This window comes from Callithrix jacchus, chromosome 2 (assembly GCF_049354715.1).
Source record: "Callithrix jacchus isolate 240 chromosome 2, calJac240_pri, whole genome shotgun sequence".
Taxonomy (NCBI): Eukaryota; Metazoa; Chordata; class Mammalia; order Primates; family Cebidae; genus Callithrix; species Callithrix jacchus.
The window spans coordinates 116005976-116019175 of record NC_133503.1 but is presented as its reverse complement, the minus strand read 5'-3'; the positions used below and the strand labels follow the sequence as shown (position 1 = coordinate 116019175).

At 35.0% G+C, this 13200-nt stretch overlaps 1 protein-coding gene across 2 annotated transcripts in view; it reads left to right on the top strand.

Annotated features, from left to right (window-relative positions):
* The window catches only part of SLF1 (SMC5/6 complex localization factor 1), a 103884-nt gene that overhangs the window by 21069 nt on the left and 69615 nt on the right, over positions 1 to 13200 (top strand). For both annotated transcript variants that reach the window (XM_008991798.5, XM_002744764.6), the window contains exons 5-8: positions 2359 to 2521; positions 8848 to 8991; positions 11333 to 11479; positions 12278 to 12427. In XM_008991798.5, the coding sequence (XP_008990046.3) occupies positions 2359 to 2521; positions 8848 to 8991; positions 11333 to 11479; positions 12278 to 12427 (604 nt within the window). The remainder of the gene's footprint in view (positions 1 to 2358; positions 2522 to 8847; positions 8992 to 11332; positions 11480 to 12277; positions 12428 to 13200) is intronic.

Below are 13200 nucleotides of genomic sequence, written 5' to 3'. Positions count from 1 at the left end.
TTTAACACATCAGTCACAGTTATGTTAAAATTTTCTGATAATTTCAACATGTGGGTCATATTTCAGTTTATATTGTTGATTTCTTTCTCTTGACAATGATTTAGTTTTCTTCTTGCCTATTTTGTATGTTTTATATTTTTTATTACATGCCAGATATCACATGTACAAGAATTATAGAGGCTGATGTGAATAATATTTATATCCAAAAAATAGGCCTACCTCTTCTGTAAGGCAGTTAGTATGGGTTATTGAATTAATCTTGTCAGTTGTTGAGCTGGTGCTATGGTGAATGTCACCCCCACCCCCAAAACTCATCTTGAAATTTAATTGCCATTGTGATGGTATTGGGAGGTGGGGCCTTTAAGAAGGAATTAATGTCATTATCATGGGAATGGCTTGGTTATAAAAGTAAGCTTTTTCTCATATGGTCTCTCTTGCACTTCTTCTTATCTCCATGGAGTGATGTAGCAGGAAGGTCCTCATCAGATGCTCTTGGGATTCTGAAAGTCCAAGAATAAAAACTTTTCTTATAAATTGCCAAGTCTTCAGTATTCTGTTATAGCTGCAGAAAACTGACAAGACTGCTGAATTTGAGTATTGTTAATTCTTCAATGCATCATTTCAGCTTATAGCAGTGGGCTCCAGTTTCTTTGTGCTTGTTATGGGGACTGGACTGGAATGCTGGAGGGTTTCTTATCACTATTCTTGCTCTGCCCTAGCTTTCAACAGTTACTGTACTAAAGGGTCACAGAAGAGGTCTCTTCATACTCATCCTTTCTCTGTTGTTACTCAGCTTCAGGCCAGGGGTGTGGTTGGATATATTCTCAGTTTTGCTAGACAAGCTTCACCCTTAAACATTTTCTGTATTATTGGTCCCCGGGGTTGGGGCTTTCTCAGCATTTGTTTATCAGCCTTCTGTGGCAGCTAAATTCTGCCTTGTACATGTAGGCAGAGTCCTGGGCAAGAGAGTTTCCAGTCTCTCCCCCAGTATTAGATCTTTGCTGTGTATTGATACAAGATCTGGGACCTAAGTGGCATTCTTCCTGTTCCTTAAGGGAAGATGGTTTTTGCTTCTATCCCTCATTCAGAAACTGGGCATTTTTCCCAGGCTGGGCTGCAAGAGGTTTTCCTAACCCTTCCCCAAGGACAGATAAGGTTTATTTCTAGCCCTCCAAGAGAAGCAGTGCATCTTTTCCTGGGTCTGAGGGAAAAAGACTGTCTTATTCTTACCCAAATGATTTAAGGCTTTTGCTTTATATGAGAGAAGGAGAATTATATGGAGAAGTGGGCCTGGTTTTATGTCTATCTGTTAATGGCAGCCAGTCCCCACTGGCCCACTCAGTGCTGTCAAAGAGAGCTCCCTGCATTTCCTCAATCTGCCCTCAGCCTTTTTCATGAGCATTTAATGGAGTTATGTGGCAAAGAGCTTGCTAGTGAATACAAGCTTCCCTTGTGTCAGGGACTTCCAATTTTCTAGACTGTGATGCTATCTATACTTGGCCCTTAAATTTTGTAAATTTTACTTCTTACATGTTTTTATGTCAGCTATGTTGCTCTTTTGATCTGCCAAAAGTGAAATAGTTTGGGTGTCCAGTCTCTTCATAAAAGGGTTTACCACTTGTCAGAAATCAGCTTACTTGGTTGACTTATTACCTCAGTTCTCTGATGGCCTCAATAAAGGTTAAGATTTTGTAGATTATTTGAGTTTTTCTTATTGTTACGTGATAGCCACATTCTCTTATGGCTTTCTAAAGCCTAAGCAGAAGCAGAACTTCATAAAACTTTTGTGATATATGTCTCTGCTTGTGCGTATCTTCGTAGTCTAAATGTAAAATGTATTTTTTAATTTGTTTTTCTAATTTTTTAATTTTATAAAATGTATTTCTTAATATAGATCAAGGCTAGATTTTTTTAAAAGTAGTTCAAGGCAAAAATTTTTTTGAAAGCTAACTTCTTAGGAGTGTTTGCAACAGGTTTCATATTTTGTGGTCCAGAATTACTTTCTTAGGGGTATGTTACCTTTGAGGATAGCTGCTTCCTTAGACTTCTTTCATTATCCATTTGGTTTACTGACATGACTTTTCCTTAGGGAATACTTTAGTATTCTTAGTCCCTAAAAGCCTTTCCTTTATCAAGAAATGGATAGGTAAAAAGACTAAGCATGATTTTTTAAAATATCTACTCTGAACAGTTTATAATTTAAGAAATTACTGCAGTATTCTCTGTGATCCTCAATTGCCCAAAGAAATTAGTCTCTATTAGAAAATTTCATTCCTACTCCTAAGAAATAATTTAGATAATTTGACCAAATAAACTCAAATTTTCTAATACTTTTATATTATTTATATTTTTACTTAGAGTTTTGGAGGCTGGAAAAGCAAATATTATTTTACCAAAAAGTTCACCAAGTGGAATTACTCATGTGATTGCCAGTAATGCAAGAATTAAAGCTGAGAAAGAAAAGGATAATTTTAAGGCTCCATTTTATCCAATTCAGTATCTAGGGGATTTTCTTTTAGAGGTAAGTAAAAAAAATAGTAAACATTTTATTTCATTTCATGTGTTTATTTTATAAAATATCAGTATAGCAAAATATAAAAGTGTTCTAACTTTTGAAAATATATTGATAGTAATTTAAATGACACTTTTGAAAGGCAGTGGCTCTCAATTACTTAAATATGAGTACTTCTATAGATTTGAAAGAAACTTGTTAAATTTAACATTTATTTTGAGTCTCTGCTTTTGTTTTCAGTGCTTTAGTGATAAGTAGGACAAAATAGTTTTAAGTATTTTAAGTCAGAGTATAAATAAAATAGTAGAATAGATAGTATTATATAGTATTATATGAGAATTTGGGGGTTATTTTTCCTTTGAAGAAGAGAGAGCTATTTCTAAGGGTTTAGAAATATTGTCCTGTCCTATTCCCCTACGTTCTCCTCCTGACTTGGTACAAATAATGTTCCTCAAGTTGTCTGAATGGTAATCAAACCCTAGAAGAACTGTCCAGGAGATAAGCAAAGAAGAATTTTGAGCACTCAGGGTAGAAGAGAACCCTTGGTATGTCCAAAAATGACCTTCATATAGGAAAAATCATCTTCAGTGTTTCCCATTTTGTAGATACCATATCTACAGATATGTTTTATCTAATACTTTATATCAGAGATCTGGGAATTATCCTTAAAATCTTTCTTCCCTTTACTCCTCTCATCTGTCAACTACTAAGTCTTATTGATTTTATCTCAGATAATTCTGGAATCAAACTACTTCTGTCCTTCTCTACTAACATCATACTGAGTTTATAATTTTTCCTCTCCACTCTTGGAATAGGCTTCTGATTACACTTCCTGTTACTCTACCTTTTTACTCTAATTTCCTAGTTACTCTTAACTTTTCCTTTAGTATATTCTAGTTCATTCAGAAAAAGCAATCAAAATGCTCTTAAAACAGTATTGATCCTGTCACTACTCGCCTATGTAAAACCCTTCAATGGCTTCCCATTGCCCTTAGGACAAAGTCCTAAATATCTAATATGGCTTACAAGTTCTCATAGGATTCCTGTCATTCCTGTCTTTTCAATTATATCTTGCTTCACTCTTATCTATGCTTACTATGCTGTATACATGAAAACTCCTCCCAGTTTCTTAAATAAGCTAAGCAACTCCCAACTCAGTGTCTTCTCAAAAGATATTTTTTCCTCCTGAAAGGTTATTTTCCACTACTCTTTCACTCTCTGGGTCTTCCTACCTTCTGCCTATGTTTCAGGATCTGTTATGTTACTCTAGAGGGAAGTCTTCTTGTTCCCTTTACTCAGTGAGGTTCACCTATGTGTTCTCATAGCATTATTTTGCTTGGTACTCAGCACAATTACAGTTAAGTAATTTACTGATTACTTGGTTAATGTCTCTTTCCCCAGGTAGACCAAAAACTCCTTGTCATCAGGCATCACGTCTGTCTTTTCCATTGTTATATTCTGATCACCTCACAAACAACCTGGCACATGGGTTCTCATTCAATATTTGTTAATAGAGATTTTATGAAAGATGTTTGAGTCTTCCAAAAATACCTATAATGTATCATTATATAATTGCCTTTCCTTAATGAGTAGCAGCAATGTATGTTGGAAATTTGACCTTAGTTCAAAGAATGGATCTGCTTGGACTATGGATAATCTCATTGTCCTTGACAGTCATTAGTTAGGAATGAGCCTGTGAACCAATTCTGATCAATGGGTCATGAAGAAAAGTATGTAAGAGCTTCTAGGAAGTTGTTTTTATTCTAAGAAGAGAGTTACTGATGGGCTGACTCCTGCTAGATAAGAACACAGAAGAATGTAACCTGAGTTACTACTGGAAGGCATTCTTTAACCTTGAAGAGAAATAGCCTTAGAATGAAACCAGCCCTGTAGTTAGGAGAGTGTAGTGATAGAATGTGGACTCTGACCGCTACTTAAGTTGCTGAACCAACACTAAAACCTGTTTTACCACATTAGACCACATTGCTCTTCTGTGTGGTGATTCATTTCCATGTTGTTTAAGTTAGTTTGGGTTGGTTTTCTGTTATTTACAGCCAAAAGCATACTATCTGATAGACTTTTCTGAATAGTTTAAATGTAGTATTAGCTATGAATAGAATGAAAGGTGTTTTTGACTAGATTAGTAATGGTATATTAATTTTCTTTGGGAAATAATGCTTAAAGTGTAACATATACTGTGCATTGTCTACGATCTTATTTTCCAATGTTCTAACAACATTCATATCTAGCTGCTGAAATAGTGGTGGGCAGCAAGAGTATATCAACCAAAATAGCAGATAATCTCTAACTTATATTTGGTTTTAGAATACATTGCTTTATAAGTTCTGGACCAAATGGCTGGCAGTTCTTAACCAATCCAAATAAGAAAGGCATATTGTGATCACTTAAGTTAACTTTATTTCAGTATCTTGCTTTTCTTTGGTATAGATTATATTATAATCCTCATTAGATGTATTTTGAAGTGTCATCTAAAAGAGTTGCCATGTAAAATGACTGAGTTACAGTAACCATAAGGCCAGGTGTGGAGGTTCTGTAATCCCAGCACTTTAGGAGGCTGAGGCAGGAGGATCACTTGGGGCTGGGAGATTGAGACCAGCCAAGCAATGTAGCAAGACTCCATATCTCAAAAAATTTTAAAATTTGCTGGGTACGGTAGCATACATCTATAGTCCTAGCTGCTCTGAAGCTGAGGCAGGATTCCTTTAGCCAAGGATGGCAAGGCTGCAGTACGCTCAACTGATTGTGCCACTGCACGCCAGCCTCAGTAACAGAGTGAGACCTTGTCTGTTTAAAAAAAAAAAAAAGTAACATTATTGTTTTAACCCTCTTAAACTTTTTGAAAAGCTTCTGAGTATATCAGAATTCAAAATCTGTTTAGTTCAGGTTTATAGATATTTATTGAAGACTATTACTGTACTAGGCATTATGCAATGCACTAGGCATATGAAAATGAATAAGATCATATGTCACACTTTGAGAAGCTTGCTATTTAGTGATGTAGAAAGAGTGTGGACACTGTTACTTGCAATTCATATGAATTGCGGATTTGTAAAACTGTGTAAAAGGTACAGAAATACAGAGGAACAAATGACTAACACAAATAAATTATTTCGCCCAAGGAAGGTTTCATAAAAATGGGAGGCTACCTAGGAATACTAAAAACTTATCTTGACTACTTAAGAAAGAAAAATGAACTACAACAGTCTTACAGGAATATATTAGGAATAACAGAAACACTGTAGACTTTTTGAGCCAGATTAATTTGTGACACAGATTTATAATGTAGTACTGTGACCACAGTAGAGTCATTTATTGAGTGCCTTAGTTTCTCCCTTTGTGTAGAAGCTAATGTTACGTTGTTTTGGTGGTTATGAGAATTATTACAACCATTTGAGGTAATAGTGAATGGTTACTGTGGTTCAAGTACTATGTTAAACATTTTACATGCTCAATCTAATTTAAACCTCATGTTTGTGTGTAGTGTATATTATGACTCCATTTACTGATCAGAATAAATTTTGAGGAAAAAATGAGGTTAAGTAACTTGCCCAAGATCCCACAGCTGTCATTTATCAGAGCAGAAATTTAAAGCCAACCACTCAGTCAATTTTAAGGCTTCTTTCCTCAAATCTTCCTTTCCGTGATCCTTTTTGTCTCCCTAATTTGAGTATTATTAGATTCCAGTCTCTTTGCAAGTAGTTAAAAAATAATAAATGCTGTAATCGATACCTAAACGAATATCTCATTATAGGATTATGAAATACCATTTAAGCATCAGGGTATAAGTACAAGTTAAGAACCAAGTAGCACTGAGAGGACTCCCTTTCTTGATTTATCTGGCTCTTCGTCTTCTTATGCATCTGGTCTAATCAGTTCATTCAAGTTGTATGACAGATGCTTTGGCTGAATATTGGAATAAGACCTGGAGACCAGAGTATATCAATTATACCTATCCCAAGACAGGAAACTAAGCCAAATATCAGAATCGAAAGCCAACTGTCATTGCCCCAACTGTGTTGCCCTACTCCTAGATAATAGAATAAGTAGCTGATTAAGCAGGCTTTTAGTTATCCTTTAGTGCATAGCACTATACTGTGGTTTATGTATACTATAGTAGATATGTATACTGGTCTTGGACTGTCTTTCTGAGATTATAAAAGGAGACAACTACCTAACCCAGTGCCTAGTATATAAGTTGGCACTAAGATACTTATAATGAATAAAATTGAATATTTATAGTTAAATAAAATAATTGCTGTATATTTTTCATAAGAGTCACCATTAAGACAAAGTATTAGTGGCTTAGGAAAAAATATATGTGGATCATTAGTTTAGCTATATAGAAAATAGATTATTTAATTTCAAAACTTCAAATGCTAACCCTGTATCAGGTTGTAATTTTTAAATAGTTGACTTATATAGGATACTTGTGTCATATTTACAGATTCATATGTAGCATCTGAAATAGGCACATAAGTAAGTATATTGAATTAGGAAACAGTTTATTTTTTGCTTTATTGCTGTTGATAAAACAAACTTTTACGATACCACCATATTCCCTTGGTATGTTCCTTTGCATTCTCTATAATGAGAATGTATATGGGATTAATTTATCCTGTATTCTGGACATTTTTTGAGGACCTGAGCCTATGGATTTGTCCTCCCATTGCCAACCATGTGAAATTTAAAACCAGAAACTCATTTCCCTCCCCCGCTGCAAGTTGTCCTTAACAGAAATTGTTGTTGATACATTCTTTGGTCCCAGTAATAGGAAGGGAGAAAAATATTTATTTTCTTAGTTTTTAATTTCATCTTTCTGAGTTGCTGAAAAAGAAATTCAATCAGCTATTCTCAGGGATTATTCTGTGGTTTCAGAATTTCAGCCTGCTAAAAGAGTGGCCCTCATTTTAACATAGGAAGCCAAGGGCAAGTGAGTGGGGAAAAAAAGATCACATTATAGACCTTAAGACATTTTGTTTTTTTATAATTGTTCCCTAGGAAGACTGTGATTCTCCAGTCTCTTTGGGTAGAGGTAGTAAATCTCTGAATGGCCAGCCTTTTCTTTACTTTTCTTTCTTTCTTTTTCTTTCCTTATCTTTCCTTCTTTCCTTCCATCTTTCCTTCCTTCTCTCTTTCCTTCTTTCTTTATTTTTCCTTCCTTCCTTTCATGTTTCTATGGTGCTGTCTTTCTGTCTCGTCTCCCCTCCCCTCCCTCCCCCCTCCCATCCCCTCCCCCCTCCCCTCCCCTCCCCACCTCCCCCATCCCCTCCCCCCCTCCCCCTCCCCCCTCCCCGCCCCTCACCCCCTCCCCTCCCCTCACCCCCTCACCCCCTCCCCTCCCCTCCCATCCCCTCCCCTCCTTTTCTCTTTTCTCGCTCTCTTGCCCAGGCTGGAGTGCAGTGGTGAAATCTTGACTCACTGCACCCTCTGCCTCCCGGGTTCAAGCAATACTCCTGCCTTACTCTCCCAAATAGCTGGGACTACAGGTGCACACTGCCACACCCGGCTAATTTATGTATTTTTTTTGTAGAGACAGGGTTTAACCATGTGCGAGGATGGTCTTGATCTCCTGACCTTGTGATCCACCTGCCTCAGCATCCCAAAGTGCTGATTACAGGCATCAGCCACTCCAGCCAGCCTGAACAGCCTTTCATAATTACATTTTGGGAACTGTCATGAACTCACTTTTACTCCCAGATCTTTATATTGCTAAGCTTACAGAATAATATGTGTAAGTGCATATGCAAGAAATTTTAAAATAATTATTGGAAGTTGATTTCTGAATTCAGTTTTGGTTCCTTGGCAAGAGAAATTTAGTCATTTGAGATAGAGCTAGATTACGATAATTGTTGTTTATTGCTATTCAAGTAAGAGTATTGTGTAACCTTTTCCTCTCTGTGTGGGGTATACTTGCAAGTGAGAAGTCTTACCAGTAAAAAACTGAAAAATAATGCAAGAAAAAGTCTTATCTATAATTGATGATTTTTAAAATCTATATTGTAACTTTAACTTGGATAGGGACTAGATAAAATATTTTTGTTATTGGTTATTTGTAAAAATAATTGGTTGTTAGTAGATCAGCAAAGCATTGGCTTTTCTTGAGATATGCAGAAACACTTTTTTCAGGACCTTTGCTATAATGATTTTTTTCCCTGAAAGATTTTTATCCATGTTTAGTAACTTTTGATTTAAGAGGGTGCATTTACCTACTTATTTGACAAAGTATTATGTAATTAAAGTTGAATACTGTATAAAGTACATGATGTTGAAAATACACTTAGATGATTGCCTAAACCATTTTTACGTACATACAGAAAGAAATTCAGAATGATGAAGATTCTCAAACCAGTTCTGTTTGGACCAAACATAGCAATGAAGAAAAAAACAAAGATTTCAGGGACGATGCAGGATTTCTTGAAATGAAAGGTGCCTTAAGAGAGACCATGTATAGAACCCAGGTAAACTTTATAGGCTGAAAATGTACATTTCTCATGTTTCTTACAGAATTGTTTGAGAGGCAAAGTATAGTGGAAAAAAACCAGATACTGGAATCAGAAGGCTGGTGTTTGAACCATGTGTTTATAGTCTGTGGCTTGAGCATGTTAGGAAATTGTCCTATGTCTCTGTTTTGGAACTCTTCCTGAAGTAATGCTTGTATTCATATAGAAATACAGAGTTCCTTATACATAGTGTATAATTAATGGTAATTACTTAAAAACTCTGGTATGTTTAGGTAACGTGTGTTTTATAAAGCATTTTCTTACCTGAGATCACAATATGTATTTATAATTCATGTAAATTCAAGTATTTAACTGTATATAGAATAAAATTTAAAATATACAAGTGAATTCTATTTTGACTGATTTGTAAAACAATTAAACAGAAAGGACTTTGAACTTGGAGCAATGAAAAGTACCTCAAGAAAGCATATATGGTGGCCCTCAAGTACAATTTTTCAAACAGCAGTAGAAACCACAAAAAGGACGTTATAATTTCTGCTCTAGAAGAGTTGATATTCAGTTATGTTCAGTTTCATATTGTGTTTAATAAAGCAGTCTACTCGGTTAATTTATCAAATTATTCACCTGATAATTAGTCTAAACTAAAAGTTTTATGTATAAGCAGGAAAAAAATTCAAAATAATTTTTCCCATATCTGTCAAGTATTTTTGAAAAATAATTCTAGGAGTAATTTGGAACTTTTAAAATTGCACAGTTTCCTAAGAAATTGTATGTGGCAAGATTTGCCACAATATTTTCATTCTTTTTTTTTAAATTGCATTTTATGTTTTGGGGTACATGTGAAGAACATGAAAGATTGTTGCATAGGTACACACATGGCAGTGTGATTTGCTGCCTTCCTCCCCATCACCTATATCTGGCATTTCTCCCCATGCTATCTCTCCCCCAACTCCCCACTCCCCACTGTCCCTCCCGTATTTCCCACACGTTTTTAAACTTAAAATATTTTTGCATTTGTTCTGACTTTTTCAATGTATGTAGATATTTATGTGACTTATAAGACTACTTTTTGTAATTTACTATATGTGCATGCTTTAATGAGAAGCTTTTTTGAGTTGTCGTGCCTCTTGTGAAATATGCATTGTGAATCACAGTATATAGCATTTTTACATATAGAAAGAAATATAAAATTATGGAGTTATTAAAATAAATTTAGTTTTGAATAAACATGGCAGAAGAATAAAATGGAGATTTTATAAAAGAAATGGAAAATATTAAAATACATATACAGTCATGTACGTACAGTTTTGGTCAACAGTGGACCCCATATATGACAGTAGTCTCATAAGATTATAATACCATATTTTACTATGCCTTTTTATGTTTAAATACACTGATACTCAGCATTGTGTTGCAGTTGCCTACAGTATTTAGTACTGTAACATGTCATAAAGATTTGTAACCTAGGTGCAATAGGCCATACCATATAGACTAGGTGTGTAGTAGGCTGTACCATCTAGATTTGTGTAGGTAGACGCTAATGTTTGCACAGTGACAAAATCACCTAACGATGTACTTCTCAAAACATATCCCCATCATTAAGCAGTGAATGACTGTATATATGTTTTTTTAAGTTCTTTTTAGGACTCAAGATTATATATACAAATTATATATGTAAAATTCAAGTAAAGATATCTTTTTTTGGGGGGGCTGGGCGCGGTGGCTCACACCTGTAATCCCAGCACTTTGGGAGGCTGAGGAGGGTGGATCACGAGGTCAAGAGATTGAGACCCTCCTGGTCAATATGGTGAAACCCGTCTCTACTAAAAATACAAAAAATTAGCTGGGCATGGTGGCGCGTGCCTGTAATCCCAGCTACTCAGGAGGCTGAGGCAGGAGAATTGCCTGAACCCAAGAGGCGGAGGTTGCGGTGAGCCGAGATCGCGCCATTGTGCTCCAGCCTGGGTAACAAGAGCGAAACTCAGTCTCAAAAAAAAGAAAAGAAAAGAAAAAAAAAGAAATATCTTTTTTTTTAAATAGCTATTTTGATATAATGAATAAACAACATGATTTTTAATACTACTTAATCTGAATTAAGTACGTAGGTAAACTAAATTAAGCATATATGTTAATATACTATAAAGCTTTATGAACTGAAAACATTTATGTTCTGCTTGATCTTATATGATTCAGAGAGCTCTTTACTATATTTAACCTTGTATGTATATTTTACCAAACCAATGTTCCTGGATGGGTTCTTCTTTTGTGACTTCTGTTGATAGTAATGAGGCTTTATTTAATCCAAAGTCTTAACTAAATTACCTTTACAAACACACAGAAAGAAATGCAAAATCATGATGAAGATATTAATGTTGGTTCTATTTTGACTGAACATCACAAAAAAGAAAAATCCAGTGGTTCCAGTAAAGATTTGAAATTTATTAAAATGAGAAATACCTTTCGAAGACATACATATGAAAATCAGGTAAAACTTTCCAAATTAAAAATAATTTTTAAAAATATATGTGTGTTTGTAGTATAGTTTTCTGCAGCTTTAAAAAATATATAAAATGAGTTCTTATGTATCCAATATCTATATTAAGAAATAAAGCATTACCAGTTTTTTAAGACCTGTTATATTATTTTCTAATGCATTCCCTTTGTCCCTCTTACTTAGAAGTAACCTTTGTCTTAGACTTTTTGTTAATTCTTTTCTTATTTTTCATTATAGTTGTAACAGCTATGTGTGTATTCCTAACCCTATATGGTTCAGCTTTGTCTATTCGTGAACATGCTAGTTTATGTTATTTGTAGACTTTTTTGCTGGTGTATATAAAATTGTATTGTTTGACTATGCCACAATTATATCTTTATCTGTTTTACTGTTGATAAGCCTTTAGGCTTCTTTTTGTTGGTTTTTGTGTTTGATTGGTAGGTTTTTGCAATTATGAAGAATTCTGCTATGAATAGTGTGAACAATATCTTGTATACCTCTTGGTATACATGTTCAGTAATTTATCTGTCTTAGTTGGTATATTCCTAGGAAATGGAATTGCTGGGTCATAAGGACTGTGCATGTTCAACTGTACTAGGCAGTGTCCAGCTTTTTTTCAAAATATTTTATTAATGTACACCTACTCTGTCAATGGATGAAATCTTCTGTTGTTCGTACTTGTTTATTTTTTAATGTGGTATATACTTGTGCGAAAGTTGCTCGAGTTTATTTGCATTTGGTAACGTATGTCGTTGATGTTGAGATTTAATTTGGTCTAAATACATGTAGAAGGAAATTAAGAGAAAAGATGAAGATATTCAAAGGAGTTATGCTTTGAGGAGAAAACGCAAGAAAGAAAAAGAAAGCGATTGCAAAAAAGACGTTGAACATGAAGAAATTAAAAGTACCTTAAGAAGGCACATGTATTATAGAGATCAGGTAAAGCTTTGTAAGCTAAGCTATAGCTTTATTTTTAATTTTTTGGTTGTTCTTTAATCTAGATACTGTACGTTTTATGAAAAAATCTTGAGTCAGTCTGGTATAATATTCATAGTTAACTTTGGTCCACAGTAAATGTATTTCTACAAGCAAGCACAAAGAAATCTGAGTTAATAATCAAGATATTCCACGAATTTGTTCTGCCTGAATGTAATGTATAAGAAAAAGAAACTGGAAAAGACTATTTCTTAAAATGAAAAAATCTGTAAAACTACATGTGTGTATAGTTGGGTAATACTTTCTAATGTAAATTTAATTTTTTATTTTGCTCTTTCTTTTGTATAATACCGATCATTTTTAATGAGATCTTGTTTTTAAAATTGAATCCTTTGTGAGTAAATTTTCTCTAGAGTATGACTTTTTAAAAATCTAAACCATGCCATGGGCTGGATATGGGGGCTCACACCTGTAATCCCAGCACTCTGCAAGGCCAACGGGGCAGATTCCCTGAGCCATGGAGTTCGAGACCAGACTGGCAAACATGATGAAACCCCATCTCTACCAAAAATACAAAAAATTAGCTGGTGTGGTCGTGGGTGCCTGTAGCCTCAGCTCCTTGGGAGGCTGAATTGGGAGGATTACTTGAGCCTGGGAGGCAGAGTTTGCAGTGAGCCAAGATCTGCACTGCACTCCAGCCTGGGTGACAGAGTGAGACCCCATCTAATTAATTAATTAATGCTATGCCATACCATACCATACCATACCATACCAGG